The sequence below is a fragment of the Stegodyphus dumicola genome, chromosome 4 (genome assembly GCF_044657685.1).
Source record: "Stegodyphus dumicola isolate Sdum_Otavi_A_Nest chromosome 4, ASM4465768v1".
Lineage (NCBI taxonomy): Eukaryota > Metazoa > Arthropoda > Arachnida > Araneae > Eresidae > Stegodyphus > Stegodyphus dumicola.
This window is the reverse complement of record NC_140771.1, coordinates 241567900-241590357: the sequence shown is the minus strand read 5'-3', so window position 1 is coordinate 241590357 and position 22458 is coordinate 241567900. Positions and strand designations below refer to the sequence as shown.

Genomic DNA, 22458 nt, shown 5'->3' with positions numbered 1-22458 from the left:
TTATTTTGTTAAATTTGCTTTTTTTTACAATTTGACTTTTTTTATTTGCAGGCTGAGAAAAGTTGTTCTTGTACAAGGTGGAAAAATCTCAACAGTAATGAAGCTTCATTTCATTATGATGCATCAGAATCTGGGGTAGATTTAAGTTGTCTCTGTCTTTGTCAGCATCCCTTGTGTAAGTGATCATTCCCCCCATTTGGATTAGCATTAGAATTACATAAAGAAAGATGGCTGAAAGAAAGGAATGCATCCAGAATCAATTTCCTCAAAAATAATTAATGTTTACAGTTTTTGTAATTGTTTCTACTTGGAATCAAGTCTGTCTTTTAAATCAGGTTAAAATAAACTTTCTTTTGCTATTGAAAAATGTATACTTTTGGTAGTTATGTATTAGAGCAGCCGTCTTAATAGAAGTTGCCAGATTTTCAGAATGAACCAAACTCTGGCAACCGTGTAAATCATAAATTTTCAGTTAATTATGCCTAGAAATGTTCTTCAATTTTAGCAACCAATATTGCCATTTTCATGTGTACTCTTTTTGTACTCGTAAGGATTTTTATAGAAAAATCATGATATGGTTTGTCTTGGGTTCGGTTTTAATATATGCCGTTGTGCGATTTGCCAGGCAATGAAAGACATTGCAGTATAAGTTTTGGAGGAGTATAGTACAATACGAAGTCCATAATCCAGATGTCCATTATCTGGAATGATCTATAATCTGGACCTCAAAGCCACAAACTTTTTGACAATGCAACAATCATCAATCAATTAACTAACAGACTGTGAAATCTGTAGTAGGGTTCTAGATCCAGAAAATAACTGCTTCCGATAGTGAAGAAAGTGACAGAGAGGTTATTGAAAACGAAAAAATTTTGATTGACAAGTTAGTCGGTTTTCTCGACACAGCAATTACAGGACTTAAACAGTGGAACTTTGTGACTGAACAAGAAATTATGTCTGTTTATAGAATTAAAGAGAAAGTATTAGCACAAAAAACAAAGCAACTTAAACAACTTACATTGAAAGAAAGTAAACAAATAAATATTAAGCTTTTTTTTTTGTAAATTTTGATACCCTTTAGATCATAATTGCTCTTTATTTCGTAAATTACGGTTTCATATTTTTAATTGTATAAGTTCTGCATGCCATCTTACCAGATTTAAATTGATGATCTATAATGCGGAAAAACTCCTAATCCGGAATCGCCGAAGTCCCGACGAGTCCAGATTACGGACTTTGTACCGTATATTAAAATATGTATGTGTATAAAAAATAATTTTTTGCAATAAAAAATCATCTTTCTTTTTCGAAATGTCACCAAATTATGCCAAGGTGTTTGCATTAATATGTAAGCATTGTACACTGTGAAAAAAAAAGACAGTTTTATATCTTCTGTTCTACTGGGCTGATTGACGAAATTCAACTTGCGTTTTTCATGTCTCGAAAACACGACTTGGGATATGTATTAGATTTATATATAGCATTGTTCTAATATAGGCATTTCGACACAAAACCAGGCGTTTTCTGAAATAAAATGCCAATTTTTTTCCATATTTCGATTCTACGACTCAAATTACGCCAAACTACCAATTTTTGTAAAAATTGCATGAGTAGTTTTTAAAAAATTAGCTCTAAAAATTTTAGCTTCTTGATGTTAATTAAGTTTAGTATATATTTATTAATCTTTTTTTTATTAAGCTTATTTGATTCTTCCTTTCACATTTCAAAATTTAGGTTCATTCCAAATAAAATTTACCCATTTTTTATGATTTATTTTTAAAATTTGTATTTTAAAATAATTTTTTTAAATTTTTCAAAAAAAATTTTGATTTATAATCTATAAAATTTTTACCATAATCCTAAAGTAGACGTATTTCTAAGTATACCTGCAAAAAATTACAGTTTTTTATTTAAAATTTCTGAAGATATAGGTGAATTTATATATTGGTGTGTTTTGAAATTTGGCATATTTGTTGAAAGTGATAAAACATCAAATGTGGTGTAGACACTTTGCTAAAATTATTTTGAAATAGAAATGATGTGACTTTTTTTCCATTCATGTGCAATGTAAAAAGGTAGGAACGAGGTGCCTTTTTTTCCATCCCCCCCCCCACATTATGGAAGGGAAAGGAAAATTGGTTGCCACATATTAAGAAGTTCGCCAAGTGAATTATTCTTGGTGAAAACTGAAAAAAAAAAACTTTATCTTGTGCCAAGATAAAGTTTTGAATTTCTCCATAAATTTCGCTCCAAATTTTACAAAATTTAATATCTAGGCATAAATTGAGTCATAGAATCAAAATATGAAAAAAAAATGGTATGTTATTTCAGAAAGAGTCTGATTTTGTGTCAAAATACCTATGTTAGAACAATGCTGTATATAAATCTAACATATAGCCTAAGTCGTGCTTTCGAGACATGAGAAACATAATTTGAATTTTGTCAATCGGCCCAGTAGAAAGGGAGATATAGAACTGTCCCCCCCTTTTTTTTGCATAAGTGTACTTTTATGTAGGTGTGGCTTCTGTGATCCCTGTTGTTAATAGACTGTCTGAAAGCAGCTGCCCTGCTATGTTTGCAGACTCTGGTTAAATGGCTGATAATCATAACCACAATCATTCAAAGTCTGCTTTTCATGAGAAGAGGTCTAAGTAGGATTGCCACTCTCTCAAAGTCTATCAACAGCTTGGTGCCTTTAAGTAATGAAAGCCAAAATAATTAAGGAAGTACCAAAAATAATACTTAAAAAGCAGTTTTCTTTAATCTGTGAATTTTGGCTTTAAAACTTTTTAACTAAAATATTTTCATAAAACATCACATACACAGTCACAGAATATATCTGAAGCTAAAATATTTCAGTTGTTTATTATAAGATGGCTTGTTCACGTAAACTGTTTAGATGTATTTATAATTTTTTATTAATTTATAAATGTTTGCCTATCTTTACATAATTGCTGATTTGTTAAAAAGCCATTTTTGACTCCTGAATAAGTTCTTCTATTATGCAATAAATTAAATTATTGATTTATCAGATTTGCTTCTAGGATAACAAAAATTCAGGTAATCAAACACATAAAGCTATTCTTGTATCAAGAATTGATGTAACTATAAATAAAAATAAGAGATTGTCCTATGACTTGAAATGAATACAGTCAAAAGTCATTAATTCGGACACCCATAATCCAGAATAATGTATAATCCGGACCTCAAAAGTACAAACTTTCTGTGCATGCGCATAGGCATTTACGCGTGCGCGTAAGACCTTTACGGCTGCGAGTATGCATGTGCGCATGCGCATAATATGTTTACGCATGTGTGTTTAATGTATAACGGACGGTATAAGCTTAACTAAAATTATCTAATTCAGTTAATGTTGCAGATTGCATTGTTCCTTAATCTTCGAATTGGATCCGGCTTATTATTTTTTGCAGACTATTAGAGCAATTTTATAAAAGTAAGCTCTAACTTTCGATTATGTCAAATAGAATTTCCGATATATATTTACTAATATGTAAAGGATCTACAAAGCAAAAGTATGTTCCGAAATCTGTTTATCAATTTCATGCTGCTCTTGGGGGGGGGACGCCGCGGCGCGCAATAAATTGGAAGTTGATCTGTCAGCACTGTCCTTATCTTCAGGGCAGATGTTTTTATTTTATTTGGCTTATAATTCCTTATTAAATGTAGTATTTCATCTCGATGTACTCCATCTTTGATATGATTTAAATCAAGTTCCTCGTCATTATAATTCACTTCTGATAGTGAAGAAAGTGACACAGAGGTTATTGAAAACGAAAAAATTTTGATTAACAAATTAGTCAGTATTCTCGACACAGCAATTATAGGACTTGAACAGCGGAACTTTGTAACTAAACAAGAAATTATATCTGTTTAATAGAATTAAATAGAAGGTATTATCACATGAAACGAAGGAACTTAAACAACTTACATTAAAAGAAATGTTTAATAAAGTAAACAAATAAATATTAAGCTTTTTCTTTTTGTAAATTTTGATATCCTTTAGATCATAATTGTTCTTTATTTCATAAATTACGGTTTCATATTTTTAATTTTATAATTTCTGCATGCCATCTTACCATATTTAAATTGATGATCTATAATCCGGAAAAATCGATAATCCAGAATTGCCGGAAATCTGGATTAATGACTTTTGACTGTAATTCTCAATAATCATACACTGTGCAATGATGCAGAATTACTTAAACGCTTAGCTGGAGATACTGTTGAATGATACAGCATTTTACTTAAAAGCATTGCTAGGGAGCTAGGAATATACTCAATATGATAATTTAAAAAGGAAATGTGGCAAAATACACAAAGAGCTTCTTTATTAAGAAATATCATTACCTTATGTAGTACCAGCAGTGTACAGCTCATCTGTTAAGTGGATAAGACCCCTGAACAACTGGTTACTTATTTCACAAAGGATGGTAGCTGTGTGTGTCCATTTGTAATGTTTAGTCTAGTTTGTGTATAAATATCAGTCAATTTCTGTTAAAAAGTCCTTTCTAAGGAGTCAATCCTGAAATATTTTGCCATATTCAAGTAAAAAAAAAAAAAAAAAAAAAAAAAAAGCAATTATTTTTTTTTTGACTGTGAACATTGATGGAGATTCTGCCAAACTTATGCTAATTATTCTGTGAGAAGTTTGAAGGTACGAATGATTATTTACTTAGTTACATAACTACAGCTTAGATACTAATAGATACTAAAGTGTACTTATAGTATGCTTTAGCGTACTATAAGTACGCTTTAGTATCAATAAAGGATACGTGTGACAATAAAGGAACATAAGAAATTTGAAGGTACAAAGATTATTTACTTAGTTACATAACTACAGCTCACTCTTTATTTAATTAGATAATCAGCAGATATAAGTTACAGCATATAAAATATTTAAATATAAACATAAACTCGGGTCTTGAAACTATAGTTGAATCATGTTATAATGAACTTAGAGGGACTGAAAACTTAGAGGACATAAAAACCGAAGAGAAAAATCTTGTGAATGTTTAGAAATGTCACACGTATCCTTTATTGATACTAAAGCGTACTGTTTGGTAACAGTTTTGTTTATTGAAAATAGTCAAAGGTAAAATACATAACTATCCAAAAAGTATTATTTCTATGCAACATAAAGGACCCACCAGCAGCCGAGCCGTAAAGTCACTGAACACTGGTAGTTCGGTCCGAGGTTCGAATCTCGCGAACGGCCTGGCTGCATGGTCGTTTTTGTGGTTTTCCCCATGTTTAACGTGTATACGAGCCAGTTTCCCTTAGAAAGTCCTCAACGCATACCTCACCTTAGGCAGATAGCCCTTGAGGCTTTGCCATAATCACACACACACACATTTCCTATGCGACATAAACAAAAAGATACACTGGTAAAATAATTTCACATTTTTTCATGAATTGAAATACTTCTGAAAATGTGTCTGTTTAATGTTAATGTTTAATATGTCTGTTAAAAAATCTGTTTTAATATTCCATTTCTGTACTTATTGACAAATGCAACAAAAAAAAGTGTTGAAAATCTTCATAATGCCATAATCATAGTTGTTGAATATGAAAGTGTATAGTGTAGGTGTGCATAATAATTGCACTGCCATTTTTAAAATAAAAATATGTATAGGAGTAAGTAATGACATCTATTATATGCATATTTTATTGACATGGAAAAAACAAATTACTAACTAAAATTAATGGGGTAATGCTTATGAACGAGCTCAGCTCACACAGTGCAGTGGGAGCAGACGAACCAGATTGTATATCAAATTTATGACTGACAGATAGGGCACATATTTGGAAAGAAAGAATTGCTTAATCCTGCAACCACAGAAAAGTAAAATCTCTACAATTTACTGTTAACCACAAAATCATATTTACAGAATTTTGATACCCATATCGTTTTCATATTTGATCATATATAAAATCAAATATATATTAGAGAATTACTGGAAAAGATAATTTGCATTGTTGAATGAGGGTCATTTACTAAAATATAGCTGAAAACTCTGAATGGTAATAAAACCATTTCTAAATCAGCAATATAATCTGAAAAAATTATCTGAATAAATCTCTGAAATTATCTCTGAATTGTCTGAATTGAATTTAAGAAATAATCTGAATTTCTAAATCTAAAAATTTTTTAAATCAGCTCATTCCATGTGACCATTTTGTCAACCTTTCATAAACAAATATGATTGTAAACAAGGAATGTTTTAATGTTGTAAAGTTTAAATGTATTTTTATGTGCCATGATGAAATGTGGTATTTAGACCTAAAATAAAACAGCCAGTTTCATGCTGATTTTTCAGTTTTTCTTTTTCTTTTTTTTTTTTAGCAAGGAAGTATTTATTTTTTTTAAATTACAAACATTAAAGAATAAATATTAATTTCTAGAAAGGATGATTATGAAATAAGAAATCTGATATCGATGAATTACTGAAAAGAATTTTAAAAAAGTGCAGACTTCTGTCATAGAGAGAATTGATTTATGTGTCTTTTACACTGCTACATAACTTCTTGGTCCCAATTCCCAATTATTTATTTTATATTATAAATTGACCCCAAATATTTATTTTAATAGTAAAATATTTCTTTTATACATCAAATAACTTCGGCTATATGTTACTTTTGTTTGACTTACTGCATTGGTTTTACATTTGGCAGTCCCACTGTTCAAGTGTTTTTTTCTAAAATTGGAGATAGGAGAAAAAAACAAAGGCTTGAGACATCACAGTCTGGTACAGGAGTTGAAGAATATTTCATGAATAGAAGGGATACTTAGAAGGGAAAACAGGTATGGTTTTTCTTCTGAGCAGGACGCTTTGTTAAATAAACTAAGTGGAGCAGAATTACTTGATACAAAATATCGTGAAAGTGAAAGGCACTTTTGTTTTGATGAGAATACTGGTTTGATGAAAGTTAGCAAAACTGAGTTAGCAAAGAAATAGATATTCTCATGACAACTCTAAAAACAGTTATTTATGATAGAAAAAAACTTGAGGAAGAGCAAAAATTTGTAGACAGTCTGCTTCAAAGTAATTACATGTTCAAGGTAGAACATTATCTGAGTTCCTTTGGAGTTCAGAGGGAGTTTTTGAGGCATTTTGCTGAAATTTTTCATTCAGTGTTGTACTTCCAATATTTGTGTGAATGGCTCCCATGGTAATCAAGAAGTCAAAAGAATAGCACTTTAATTGAATGTGAAGGAAGCTTGCTTTTCAACTGGATAGTTGCATAAATTTAAACTGTGGCATGGAATCTCATGTCATATAATAATTGGAGAATCAAAAAGCATTCATGCAGAGTCAGTTGAAGAGTGGTTCAAGAATTTACATACCAAAACAAAATTAAAAGACATTTTTAATGTTGATGAAATTGACCTTTTCTTTATAAACCGAAGAGAAAAAAGAGTTAAACTTCTGCCTGCAAGAACCCTAGCTCTAAAAAATGGCGAGTTTTATGGAGCTAAGCAAAGTAAAGAATGTCTCTCTGTTTTATTGCAATGCTGATTGTATAAAAAATGATGACTCAGTTATAGGGAAATCACCAAAAAACAAGGTGCTTCAATCATGTTAAAACACTGTCATTAGAATATAAAGCAAATAAGAAAGCATGGATTGTTATGGACATGTTTTTATAGAATGTCTCAATAAAATAAATATATATATATATGAGAGACAAAACTGCAAAATTTTATTTTTTAGAGATTTCAGATTAGTGTACCACCCATCCTCAAACAACAGATTTCTTGCAAAATGTGAAAGTTGTTTTATTTCCAGCAAAGTGCACTAGTGTAGTACAACCTTAAGATCTGGATGTCAGTAAGACTTTAAAAATTTTCTACAAGCAAAGGTTGATTCAAAAGTCCTGTGAGGATTTATTTATTTATTTTGACTAATAGTTAAAGCAACTTTCCTTTCATCCTCGTTTTTCACCCACACTTTCTTGCCAGAATGCTAATCAGATGTCATGCAGTTATTCAAATTAAGCTACAAAGAAGTGTCGTTTAAGCAAAGGTTTTCGAAGGTGGTTTTAGAGTATGTTATGACTGCTTGAAGGCTACATTGTTACTTTAATGTACTGGAGATTTGATTCTATGGCCTTGAGTGCTTCTAGCAATTAGGATTGTTTCCATAAGCATTTGCGAGTCAGGGCCTTTCTGCACATTTAAATTATCATGTGAACCATTAGACTAGTTTAATTACATTTTATTTTAAGTTCAACATTACTATTTTGAGTTAAGCCAGAAGTGTTGGCTTATGTAAGCCAAAGTGGGGCTGTCTGTTCAACTTTATATAATTGAATAAAGGGTTTTTTACACCCTTCTTCTGACTTTGTTGTTGTCAAGACCTGAGGATAATTCCTCATACAGTCTTCAAGAGCTCGTTAGTTTAAGCTCCCAAAAAGAAGCAAGCAGTAGTGTTTAAAATTTCAGGAACCATATTTAGCTGTTTATTACGTGTCTCTGACTAGCAGCAGCAGAACTACATTTTTTTTTTTTTTTTCCTGATCTATTTTCTTTCCGGGGAAAAAAAAAAAAATGTAGTAGAAAGCATCACTTTATCACTGTTAAAAAGCTGTAAATATAATTTATTATGTGCTAAAAGCTCATTTTATTTGTTATCCCTAGCTGATCATATATCTCATTTGAAGAATTTTAGTGATGATGATTTGAATGGACTTCTGGGCAGAGTTGTTGACATTGAAAACTTAACAATGTTGCTTCGCAATGAAGAAGATACCGACACTAAACAAATATATTTTACCCTTTCTAAAGTGAGTTGAGTTTATATATTATGCTTATTATAGTGTATCATGTATCTTTTATAAAAGTAATTTTGATTAATACAGTTTGCAATCCTTTTAAAAAAAAAAAGTGAGTTTTAAACAAAATTTTGCTGTATTTTCTTATTTTATGTAGATGATTTTTAAGTCATGTATTAAGTAAATCTGTGCAGAAGTTCAGGATGAAGTGGTTCATCTTTCAGCGTCATTATAGTTGTAATGTTTCTAACTATTTTGTCTATGCTTAACTCAGTAGAACTATGTAGCAGCTTATTGCTGAGTCCAAGTGTGTAAATGAACAAGTCCAGAGAAGGGTTAAACTTATCTTTTATTATCTCAACGAACTAAGAATGCAGATGGCCTCTTTCTTGGGCTTACAGAAAAGCCTCCACTTGAGATTTAACTCGATGAGACGATAAGGAACTAATCTAATGCTAAACTAATTTGAACGTATCCGAAGCTGTACAAAACTATCTAATGTAGTTGGCCCTTAACTCTTTGAGGGGCAGGAAAAGGCAATTAATTTTTTCAGCAAAACTCTTGTTTTATTTACTATATCAGGTGTTACAATAAAATTATTTACGACAATTACACATATTTTGTTCAAGATGCATGAAAAAAATGACCACTTCTAGTGGTTAGTGTCAGCGACCACTGCCCACAGAACACATCTTCACAAATCAGTCTCTATGGTACTCATGGAAGCAGTTTTTCTTTTTCAAGCAAAGTGCAACTTTGCATGTGCTGCATTCCCACACTGTTCTTAAGCATTTTTCTTGGTGCTGCAGCGTGCACATCGCTGTGATGTTGTCTTTGATGGTAATGCTTATTTTCTTGAAGACGGATTGCTGCATCAACTACTGGCTTATGTTTCTTGATTACCATCTAGTGAGCTACAAGGGAACCCCGGTGAATATTAGCAGGCACGTACAATATGGCCAAGCATAGTAAGATTTAATTTTAAACAATGAAGTTGGCTGATGAAACTTAAAATTACCTCTACATGGTTATGCCACTGTTGTCATCTAACAGTGGAAGTTTAGACATGCCTTTACTACCACTAGTAGCATCAGACTATAGTTTTTTTTGGGGGGGGGAAGCAGAAAATTGTAAAAATAAATGTTTGTATCAATATTTGATTCTATAATAGCAGCATTTGCCAAATTATGACCTCCACAATAATAAATCTTTTCTCTGTAGATTGTAATTTTTCATTCTTTGAAGATTGCCATGGTACTTTTTTAGTTTTCACCAAATTAACTTTAAATCTTGTCAGATTTCGCTAAAGGGCCTGTAGTGGCCACATAACAAGCAAGTACCATTTTATGTAATGTTGCTAAGTATTGACTGGTATCATTTTTAGTAGGCTGCCTCATTATTTGGCATTTTGCACAGAGCTCTTAATGAATATATTAATCTGTTAAGAAAAAAAAATTGAATATAGAATTAATGTTTTTGTTAATTTTGAAAATTAGTGTGTTTTATAATATTATTGAAACATTGTAGAAAAACTAAAAATTTCATTATCTCTATTTTTAAATAGTCAAGAATCTATGCATGTGTGTTCCTCATATCGTGGAAAAATGACAGTATCTAGAACCATCGTATTTTGAACACACATAAATCTCCACCAGAATACATGCACTTCAAAATTGAAATATTGAATTTCAAAGATTTTTTTATTTGATATTTTGAGTGAATTTAATGAAAGTTTGATAAACAGATTTGACAGTTCAAAAGAAGTGTGTTGCCGCTCAGCAAAACATAAAGTATCTGTCTTGCAGATTTAATCAACAGGCTCAGTAATTTAAAGGAAATGTACTGCCATTGCCTAAAATAAAATATTTTTATCATCTGCTCATCAGCATGTTGCGAGTCAGCAAAATGTAAAATATTTATTTTTTTCCAAATTTTTATTATTATTAATTACAAGGTAGGCCTATGAAATACACAAGTTAGATTAATTAAAATCATTATATGTATATATATATATATATATATATATTTCTTTTCTATGATAACTGTCTTGGGGTGACTGACCATGCAAGTGTCTAGTGTTAAAAAAATTCATTGCAATATAGCTTTGATTGGGTGGATAAGAATGCTGAACATTTGCAGTATACCTGTTGTTAGTTCTCCACAATCAGAATGGCTTCATAATTTTTAGGCTTACCTCTTTATATTGTGAATATGAGCCTTCACATCGGAGCATTCCTCCTAAAGCATTACTTCATTCCTCCTAAAGTATTATGCTATTGCATGTTTTGCTATAATCAGTTAATAACCAATATATCTTTGATACCAAGGTTCAAAGGCATTATGAACCTGATGATTCACTAGGTTTTTTTTTAATAAAAAAGTTCACTAGGTTTTTTTTAACCTAGTGAACATCATCTCGGTAACTATTAAAAAAAAAAAAAAAACTAGTGAACTTCTTTATTGCGTTTGACAGTCTCCAAAGAAATCAGCATGTCTGTCCTTATCTGCTTGAATCAGTTCATGCGACACCCAGTGATTGATCTTGTGTGTCAAGTTTATGCAATGAACAGCATGACTAATGGACATGATACTAACATCTAACTCCTTAGCAAGCTCTCGAGTGGTTGCATACTGATCTTTTTTCTAGAAGTTCTCGCAGGCAGGCCTCTTCAATATCAGTAAGCAGGCTAGAGCTTCTTGAAGCAGTAAGCAGACCTTAATAACCAATTAAAGTCCTTGTTTTCAAACTAGTTAGAGTCCTTGTTTTCAAACTTTCAGTCCAAACCTTCACAGTGTCATATGATACAACATTAGTATCTAAAACTGTATACATAATTTGGTGACATTTTGTAGCTGACTTTTTGCAACAGAACTGGAAGTAAATGATGGTTCTAATCTGGTAGTTTGATAGTTCCATTTCAAACACCTTATACCTGTATAATGATGTTTTTTTACAAATTTCACAACACAGTGTTCTAAAGTCTCTTTCTTTCAAATGCCAAAAATCATTTGACAAAATATGATTAAACATGCCAATACCAACTGTTTGCACAGATGATATTTATGGTGGCAAGAAACTTTTATTGAAACCCAGTATTTTGGAATATACTCTGATATATCTAAGATCTTGTTCTATAATGTTTCATTTTAATTTTTTTATTTGAGAGAGTTATTGCTTTGACTTTCTTGCTTACTTTATCAATATAAATTATTGCTTAAAAGTATAAAAATTTTTTATCTAATGTATTATGTATGCTGAATATTTGAACTCCCTTTATTTAAATTTCATTGATGTTTCTTCTTATGTATGTCTGTATATTATTTTTCTCTCCCATCCAAATGAGTTAAAATAATATGTTAGTTCAAATAATTTTTACTTGAATCATAAAATAGATATTTTAATTATTTTATATGTACATTTTTCAGGTTCTTAAGAAAAGTGTTCTGCTTTTAACAAAACCTGCAATAGTTTTAACAAAGCCCCATCAGTCTCCTCCATTTGAGTCACCTAGTATTGCGCAGGTTATGATTGTAGTATTTATAATGCATGTTTTATATATATATTTATTTATTAAGTTTACTAAGGAGATATTTAATTTAATAGATAAACAAATAAAAATACTAACTATAAATGAGTACAGTTTTTAATACTAGCAATTTGTGCATGTTAAAATTTTTTAATTTTACTTGTTTGACTTTTCAATATCATTATTTTTGAAGATTTCACCTGAAATTTGCTGTGGTCTCACTTTAGACTGAGTGCTTAATTTAATTATCATGTAGTACCTTATCGTTGGAAAAAAACAGATGTCATGTTCAGGAAATAATAATAATAATAAAAAACCAAGCTTTGCAAAAAAGTTGCAGGATCTGGATAAAACTGCAAATCAATATACGTCCAATGTCTCATACAAATTAACTTATCAAGTGAAAATTGTAGAAAAAGAAAATAAGAGGTTGAGTATGTTGTATTGCCAATGAAAAATTAAGGAAAAATATTATACTGAACTTAACACCTGTTAAACAATGTAACTTTCAGAGAATCAATCATAAGGATAATAACAAACAAACAAGCGCCTTTAGTATATTGAAAAACCTTGGCACTTACCTACAAATAACATTATTATATATGAGTGCTGGATGTTAATTATGTGATGCTCATGGATGCACAAAAAATAATTTTAAAAAAATCTTTCCTTAAGTGGTATCCAAAATCATGTTCAATAAGTATGTAACCTTATAAGTGTATACCATATACCTATAAATAACATAACTATATATATATATATGAGTACGGAAATTTAGTACTAATTATGCAGTTTTCATGCATTCACAAAAATTTTTTTTATCTTTTCTTAAGTGATATTCAAAATAATGTTCACTAAGTATGTAAACTTGTAGGTGTATACCTTATTTACTATATTACTTGTTGCTCATAGTTTTGGAACTTTTTATGAAGATTATCATGTTTTCCTTCAGCACTGTTCATTTTCATCACCATGCAGTAACAGTGAGTGATTTGAATGTACTTTGCAAAGGCCCATTTGCCTTAAAATATTCCACTTTAAGAGCACATTTTCTATTATTTGACAATAAAGATACCCTTAGACTTGGGCGGTGTACTTTTGGATAGTAAAACCAGTGAATTTTGTAGGGTAACACTTCTTCATACCACACCGCCAGTTATTTTATTGCCGTTGTGCACTGATTCCAGTCAGCGCATTGTGATTGGATTCATAGAATCCTCATCATGGCCCATCTGTCTATTTGGTAGGAGGATACAGTGCTGGTGGGATACTACTCTATTTTGTAATGTACAAAATGGGTTAGCAACCACAGACAGCATAAGCCAAAGAGATGCTTGCCAGGAACATCGAATGGGAGGGAGGTGTCAGCCATCACATCTGCCCCAATGAGCACCGTAGCAGAGCTTTTATACTATTCCATCACATGGCAGCTGTTCCACTTTAACACTGTGCCCTGTTTGTCTCAATATATATATTTTAAAATTTTCTATCAAGTTCATTGCAATTTTAATCATAATAAAGATAGTCTAGATATGGTAACCATTTTTTTCTCATACAATATAGATATGCCCCTTTAACACATGTTGCATCACGGCTTGTAGGTCACATCTAGCCCTTCCTGAGGCAGTGGCCCATTCAGTGTTTGCACAACTGCTCAGTGCCTCATCCAGCCTTGGCTCCATCTACTAAATTACTTTGCTTACAAGATAACTGGCCATTATAGTAGCATGAAGACGAGCATTATTGTTCATTAGGAGGGCAATATTAGTTAATGATTAAATCCCTAAATAACCTGACATAAGGATCAAGAACTTCATCTTTGTATACTTCATCATTCATAGTTGTACTGGTAAAAATATTTAGGTCAATGCAGCCATTTTAAATGATACCTTCCCATACCTTGATTTCATCACATTTTTACCAATGCCTATCTGAATGTTTTCAGGTTTATTCCGTTTGTATTGCTTCCTCAAGATTGTAATTTGTCTGGAATCGCTGTCCAGATAAAAGAAGGCTCATCAATAAAGAGAACTCTGTTCAAATCTGTGGGGCTCCAATCATTATGATGTCTGGGCCATTGTAATCAGGATAATTTCACAGCCGGAGGGTCATAAATCATGGATTTTCTTGCATACAACCCTTATGCAGCTTGCTGCTCATGGTATATTTGGATAATCAAGTTCTTTTATCTGCAATCAACATCCAAGATTTGGATGGATATCAGTTGCCTATTTCTTTTAATAACAGTTGTCAAATAATGGCCCTGAGAGTCTGGTGTGGAATGATTTTGATCTTGACTTGGTTGTTCAGTCTACCAGTGTCTTTAAAATAGTTCCAAATTCTTGACATGATGCTCTTGATTACTTTTGGGTATTGCAGATCTGTACCAGTGTTTATCATGTTTCCATTCTCCCAATCGCATGCCATTTCTCACAATCTGCTCATTGCCTTCTCAGTGAGATTGTAATGTCACAGGTCACAGGTTATTTTGAAAATCAGGGTTGTGAAGTTAAAGAGATAAAAACTTTTATTTTGGATTAAAATACAAATTTTAAAACTATTTACGATGAAAATGATCGAAGAAACATTTTTAACACACTGTCATTTCACACAGCTCCTCAGGAACTTATTTCCATAAGCTAAACAGCTATCTCTAGATGTGAAAATCTGTCCCTTATCGAGTGTGCATGCCCTTTTATGTTGGCAGCACAATGAAATGTGAACACCTGATCTTGCGATATTAAGGATTGTTGGCTGGAAGGAATATTTGTGAATGTTTGCCATGTAGTTTTTTTCTAGATGTACGTGGATAGTCAGTCTAAGGCTGATTGTCCAAATGTGTGTCATACACATGAAAATTCATTGTTTTTACAAGGCATTTCAGTTCCTTTATTTTTTCCTGCCAGTGTATTTGGTAAAGAATTAGTTTTGAATGCATTTAATACAGTTAATAAATTTCATTATTTATTTAATTAACATAATTTCTTTTTTAGGCTGTTACAAATTTTGTAAATTATCAATTTAGCAATGTGAGTAAGGATATATTTCAAATAAATGTTCAGCTGGCTAAAGTTTTCCTACGCTGTTTGAACTGTACAAAGTTGGAGACACCGAATGCCTATAAAAACCGATCACCTGATGCAGATTTTGAAGTCTATAAATCAAATTACAATAGGTAATTATTAAAAATATTTTAAAGAGTTGTTTTAAGCTACATGGTGCCCCCAAAAGATATTTTAAAACTGTAGGATTACTAATCCGTATCTTCTTAAAAGCAGAAACAAATGCAGGAGTAAAAAAACATTTTTCTTTTTATGTTATCATGTTTTTCTTCCAGTTAGATTATTTTTAAAATTAAAAATCTGTGCTTTGTATAAGTTTTTCCTGTTCTACTAAAAAGTGTTTTCTAGATGACAAGTGAATGATCATAAAGTTAATATAATTCTGAAATTAAAATACATAATTTCTCTGCAGTAGGAACATTTCAATCAGTTATTTGAAGGACCTTGGCTGTTAATCGGGTTAAAATCAAATTTTGAGTAAACTTGAACTTTCATGATTGTTACTTTGTTTATAGCAGGGAAATCACAAGAATTAGGTTACTATGTACACATTTATCCATCTGGCGGTATTTTTTGCTTGAAAAGCTCGTACACCTCTGTTTTCTTTCCTGTATTGCACATTTCTCTGGTATTTCAAGATGTTGCACATTTTCTCAGATACATGTAGAGCATAGAAAAAAAATCAAACTCTTGTTAAGGCATTCTTTGCTTTACTTTCTGTGGAAAAATTTGAAATTGGCATACTAGTGCATCCTTTCTGAAAAAAATTTGAACTATGAAACTGTAGTTTCCAGTCTCAGAGTTTTTATATTTGCTTTGAAATTATGAATTAGCATTTTTCATTAATAAGATGGGATAAGTGCATCTAAGTTAAAACATAGCATAAAATCATGGTGGTGATACCGCTGTAAAAAAAGTGTTTTTTTATAGAATCAAAAAAACATTTTCTTGCAGCGGTATTACATCATAATGGATATGAGAAAGTCGTGTTGAAGATTCCACGGTGCCTGCAAATAATCATTTGAAATTTCTTTGTGCAGTCATACTTTGTGGTTAAACTGAGTCAATTTCTGTACATTCCAGAAAGTGAGAAAGTTAGATCTCTTAATTTAGAAGTCAAACAACAAAAATCAGCGTTATGTTTTCGAATTTTCACTGGACTAGTTTCAAACCATCAGCCTCAACTGCAAAAGTGCAAATGAATGAGATAAGATAAAGTGATTAGATTTTTGTTGTTTGACTTCTAAACTAATACTTGTTCAGCGTGTTATTGTATCTTAATTAGATCTCTTAGTTTATACAGTTTTCTTATTCCTACTAATAGAAGGATTTGTTAGTCATTCAGAAGTTCATTTTGCAGTTACACTTCATGATTAAATAATACTGTTAGACCCCTATACTCACTGATTCAATAGTTGTAGTTCAGAGTGGCTGAGGGGGAAAAAATGCTATCATACTCTAAGTTTTGAAATACAAGTGAACTACTAATTCAGAAGTCAAACAACAAACATCAGCGTTAATTTACAAAATTTTCACAGGACTAGTTTCGATGGTTTTACCGAACCATCATCTTCAGCTGCAAAACCGCAAATGAACAAGATAGGAAATAATGTTTAGATAAGATAAGAAAGCCTGGACAAGAATAAGCAAGTGGCACCATCTGTTGGCGAAACCAGAACTAAAACATAATTTCTCTAAAAGCCGAAGGCAAATTTGGATTGGAATTAGGATCGTTAACTAGAACAGAAAGATTTTTATGAATGTGAAATGCCTCTAGAAAATCCAGTTCTCCAATGGAAGATGTTTTTTGAATAATTTTGGCAGCAGAAAAATTGAAAGTGTGATTTTCGGACCAACAATGTTGATCAACAGAAGACTTCTGTGTTTCCTTTTTTCTAACATATGCCTCATGTTCTTTGACGCGAAATTTTAAGGCTCTCTTAGTTTGGCCAATGTAAATTAAACCGCACTGGCAAGGAATCCTATAAATACCCCAGGAATTCATATCCGGAATGGGGTCCTTGAGTATAGAAGTTGGAATTTTATTGATGGGAGAGTAAACAACCCGAAAGTTAAATTTCTGCAAAATATGTGCAACTTTATAGCTAATTGATGGAAAGAAGGGAATGACAACAGAATTTTTATAATCTCCTAAAATAAGAGTGTGGCTTTTAGTGTGTTGAGATGAGAATTTTTTAACTGCTTGATTAATAATGTTGGGTGAAAAGCCCCTGTCAATAGCTATTGCTTTTAAATAATTTAGTTCTTCATCAAGGGCTAGTTTGGAGGAGCAAACTTGAAGAGCACGGAAAACATAGGAATAAAATGAAGCTAACTTTTGTTTAGTCGGATGACATGATTTAAAGTGTGGTGGAAGGCAAACCGATGAAGGTTTAGGGTAAACTGTAGTACTGAAGTTGGATGTGTTACGTGTGACCAGAATGTCGAGAAACGGAAGAGAATTGCAAGTCTCAAGTTCAAAAGTGAACTGAATAGCAGGATCAATAGAATTCATTGTTGAAAGAACTCTATTTAAATCATCTTTATTACCTTCAAACAGGGTAAAAGTATCGTCTACGTAGCGGAACCATGCCAGGAAGTTTAAAGATTCAAATAATTTTGATTCATAATAATGCATGTAGATATCAGCCAGGATGGGACTGAGGGGGCTTCCCGTGGCTAATCCCTCAGTTTGCTTGTAATATTTATTTTGGAAAACAAAATGTGTTTGTTTCAAACAGAGTTGAGTGAGAGAAATTAGCTCATCAATTTCGATGCAAGAGAAATGAAATTCGCGAAGTCTGGTTTCTAGACATCTTAATGCACCCTCCACTGGGACATTGGTGAATAATGATTTTACATCAAAAGAAACCATGAGTAAATTACGAGGAGAAATGTTTTTAACCTTTTTTACAAACTCTATTGAATTTTTTATGGTGTAAATGTTATTGTCTAATAGAGTGGAAAATCTAGAAACTAAATATTTAGCTAATGGATACGAGGCAGTACCTAAATTTGATACAATAGGGCGGAAAGGAATACCACTTTTATGAATTTTGGGAAGAGCATATAATCTGGCACAATTCACAACAGATGGGATAAGCGAATGTTTTAAGTTGCTTGAAATGATTTGCGAAGATTTGATCGCAGTTTTTATTTTGGATAAGTCCGAAGGTGAAGGATCTTTAGGGATCGGATTATATGGTCCTTCGTTTAAGAGTTTAGTGACACCATCGATGTAAGTGTTCTTATCCATGACGACTATCTGGCCACCTTTGTCGGCCTTTGAAATGACAATATCCGGGTTAGAATGAATCTCGCGCATTGTAGCTCTTTCTCTCGCAGTTAGATTTGGTTTCAAAGGTTTATTATTGAATTTCACATTATGAGCGATAAGATGCCTAATCATTTCTTTCTGTAAATCTGAAACTTTACTGAACTTGAAAGCTTTTTCGATAGGAGCCAAAATCTTTGGAATCGAGGGTTTACAGGTTTGTGAGAAGTTAAAATTATATTTTAGAATTCTCTCTTGTTCTTCTGAAAGACTAACATTAGAAATATTAACTATTGGCTTGATGTTTACAATGGGAAGATTTTTTGAACTACTTGGACTGGAAGACTGTAAAAGAAGTTTTTCGAATTTAACTGCAAGGGTGTTTTTATGACGGTTAACTGCATTCTCCGTTCTAGACCAAGACTTTTGTTCAAGGGCAGTGAATTTTGGATATGTTTTAGCGAGTTCCAGATGAAGCTTATAGAGTTCATGTTCAATTTTGGACAATTGTTGACGTGTATCCCTTATCACGGACCGAAGTAAGGCAAGTTTGCAATTTAACAGAATTCTTGAAACGCGACTCGAAGGTTTTTGATTAGATTTGATTTGAATAAAATTGGGGATCAATTTTTTACATTTACATTTAAGTAAAAAGTCAAGATGATTCAGGAATTTTTGCCGTTTCAGGCGTAATTTAGTGAAACGATTAACGGATGAAGGCATGATAAACAATGCAGAAAATCAAACTAAATTAACTGAGCAATAATAAAGTACACACAAAATAGCAGAAAAATCCCTCACTGAAATGAATAGAAAACAAAATGTTTGTAAGCAAAATGCATGAAATCAGACAAGCAAAGCACAATATCCAAATGTACAAAACGTAAACATAACTTGAAAATTGCAAAAATGTACTCACCGAAACTCCTACAATCACAAAATGGCGGCCACACCACGTGCAAAAAAGAAAGTAAAATGTAAGCCTGTTTGGGGCTTCTATAATTAAGACACAATAACACGCCGAATAAATACTAATTCAGAAGTCAAACAACAAAAATCAGCGTTAATTTACAAAATTTTCACAGGACTAGTTTCGATGGTTTTACCGAACCATCATCTTCAGCTGCAAAACCGCAAATGAACAAGATAGGAAATAATGTTTAGATAAGATAAGAAAGCCTGGACAAGAATAAGCAAGTGGCGCCATCTGTTGGCGAAACCAGAACTAAAACATAATTTCTCTAAAAGCCGAAGGCAAATTTGGATTGGAATTAGGATCGTTAACTAGAACAGAAAGATTTTTATGAATGTGAAATGCCTCTAGAAAATCCAGTTCTCCAATGGAAGATGTTTTTTGAATAATTTTGGCAGCAGAAAAATTGAAAGTGTGATTTTCGGACCAACAATGTTGAGCAACAGAAGACTTCTGTGTTTCCTTTTTTCTAACATATGCCTCATGTTCTTTGACGTGAAATTTTAAGGCTCTCTTAGTTTGGCCAATGTAAATTAAACCGCACTGGCAAGGAATCCTATAAATACCCCAGGAATTCATATCCGGAACGGGGTCCTTGAGTATAGAAGTTGGAATTTTATTGATGGGAAAGTAAACAACTCGAAAGTTAAATTTCTGCAAAATATGTGCAACTTTATAGCTAATTGATGGAAAGAAGGGAATGACAACAGAATTTTTATAATCTCCTAAAATAAGAGTGTGGCTTTTAGTGTGTTGAGATGAGAATTTTTTAACTGCTTGATTAATAATGTTGGGTGAAAAGCCCCTGTCAATAGCTATTGCTTTTAAATAATTTAGTTCTTCATCAAGGGCTAGTTTGGAGGAGCAAACTTGAAGAGCACGGAAAACATAGGAATAAAATGAAGCTAATTTTTGTTTAGTCGGATGACATGATTTAAAGTGTGGTGGAAGGCAAACCGATGAAGGTTTACGGTAAACTGTAGTACTGAAGTTGGATGTGTTACGTGTGACCAGAATGTCGAGAAACGGAAGAGAATTGCAAGTCTCAAGTTCAAAAGTGAACTGAATAGCAGGATCAATAGAATTCATTGTTGAAAGAACTCTATTTAAATCATCTTTATTACCTTCAAACAGGGTAAAAGTATCGTCTATGTAGCGGAACCATGCCGGGAAGTTTAAAGATTCAAATAATTTTGATTCATAATAATGCATGTAGATATCAGCCAAGATGGGACTGAGGGGGCTTCCCATGGCTAATCCCTCAGTTTGCTTGTAATATTTATTTTGGAAAACAAAATGTGTTTGTTTCAAACAGAGTTGAGTGAGAGAAATTAGCTCATCAATTTCGATGCAAGAGAAATGAAATTCGCGAAGTCTGGTTTCTAGACATCTTAATGCACCCTCCACTGGGACATTGGTGAATAATGATTTTACATCAAAAGAAACCATGAGTAAATTACGAGGAGAAATGTTTTTAACCTTTTTTACAAACTCTATTTAATTTTTTATGGTGTAAATGTTATTGTCTAATAGAGTGGAAAATCTAGAAACTAAATATTTAGCTAATGGATACGAGGCAGTACCTAAATTTGATACAATAAAGCGGAAAGGAATACCACTTTTATGAATTTTGGGAAGAGCATATAATCTGGCACAATTCGCAACAGATGGGATAAGCGAATGTTTTAAGTTGCTTGAAATGATTTGCGAAGATTTGATCGCAGTTTTTATTTTGGATAAGTCCGAAGGTGAAGGATCTTTAGGGATCGGATTATATGGTCCTTCGTTTAAGAGTTTAGTGACACCATCGATGTAAGTGTTCTTATCCATGACAACTATCTGGCCACCTTTGTCGGCCTTTGAAATGACAATATCCGGGTTAGAATGAATCTCGCGCATTGTAGCTCTTTCTCTCGCAGTTAGATTTGGTTTCAAAGGTTTATTATTGAATTTCACATTATGAGCAATAAGATGCCTAATCATTTCTTTCTGTAAATCTGAAACTTTACTGAACTTGAAAGCTTTTTCGATAGGAGCCAAAATCTTTGGAATCGAGGGTTTACAGGTTTGTGAGAAGTTAAAATTATATTTTAGAATTCTCTCTTGTTCTTCTGAAAGACTAACATTAGAAATATTAACTATTGGCTTGATGTTTACAATGGGAAGATTTTTTGAACTACTTGGACTGGAAGACTGTAAAAGAAGTTTTTCGAATTTAACTGCAAGGGTGTTTTTATGACGGTTAACTGCATTCTCCGTTCTAGACCAAGACTTTTGTTCAAGGGCAGTGAATTTTGGATATGTTTTAGCGAGTTCCAGATGAAGCTTATAGAGTTCATGTTCAATTTTGGACAATTGTTGACGTGTATCCCTTATCACGGACCGAAGTAAGGCAAGTTTGCAATTTAACAGAATTCTTGAAACGCGACTCGAAGGTTTTTGATTAGATTTGATTTGAATAAAATTGGGGATCAATTTTTTACATTTACATTTAAGTAAAAAGTCAAGATGATTCAGGAATTTTTGCCGTTTCAGGCGTAATTTAGTGAAACGATTAACGGATGAAGGCATGATAAACAATGCAGAAAATCAAACTAAATTAACTGAGCAATAATAAAGTACACACAAAATAGCAGAAAAATCCCTCACTGAAATGAATAGAAAACAAAATGTTTGTATGCAAAATGCATGAAATCAGACAAGCAAAGCACAATATCCAAATGTACAAAACATAAACATAACTTGAAAATTGCAAAAATGTACTCACCGAAACTCCTACAATCACAAAATGGTGGCCACACCACGTGCAAAAAAGAAAGCAAAATGTAA

The 22458-nt window shown here is 32.2% G+C and overlaps 1 protein-coding gene across 5 annotated transcripts in view; it reads left to right on the top strand.

The window, feature by feature from the left end:
* Gcn5 (Gcn5 acetyltransferase) overlaps positions 1-22458 on the top strand; it is a 93493-nt gene that overhangs the window by 5244 nt on the left and 65791 nt on the right. For all 5 annotated transcript variants that reach the window (XM_035360245.2, XM_035360242.2, XM_035360243.2 and 2 more), the window contains exons 3-6: positions 52-175; positions 8660-8805; positions 12220-12315; positions 15314-15495. In XM_035360245.2, the coding sequence (XP_035216136.1) occupies positions 52-175; positions 8660-8805; positions 12220-12315; positions 15314-15495 (548 nt within the window). The remainder of the gene's footprint in view (positions 1-51; positions 176-8659; positions 8806-12219; positions 12316-15313; positions 15496-22458) is intronic.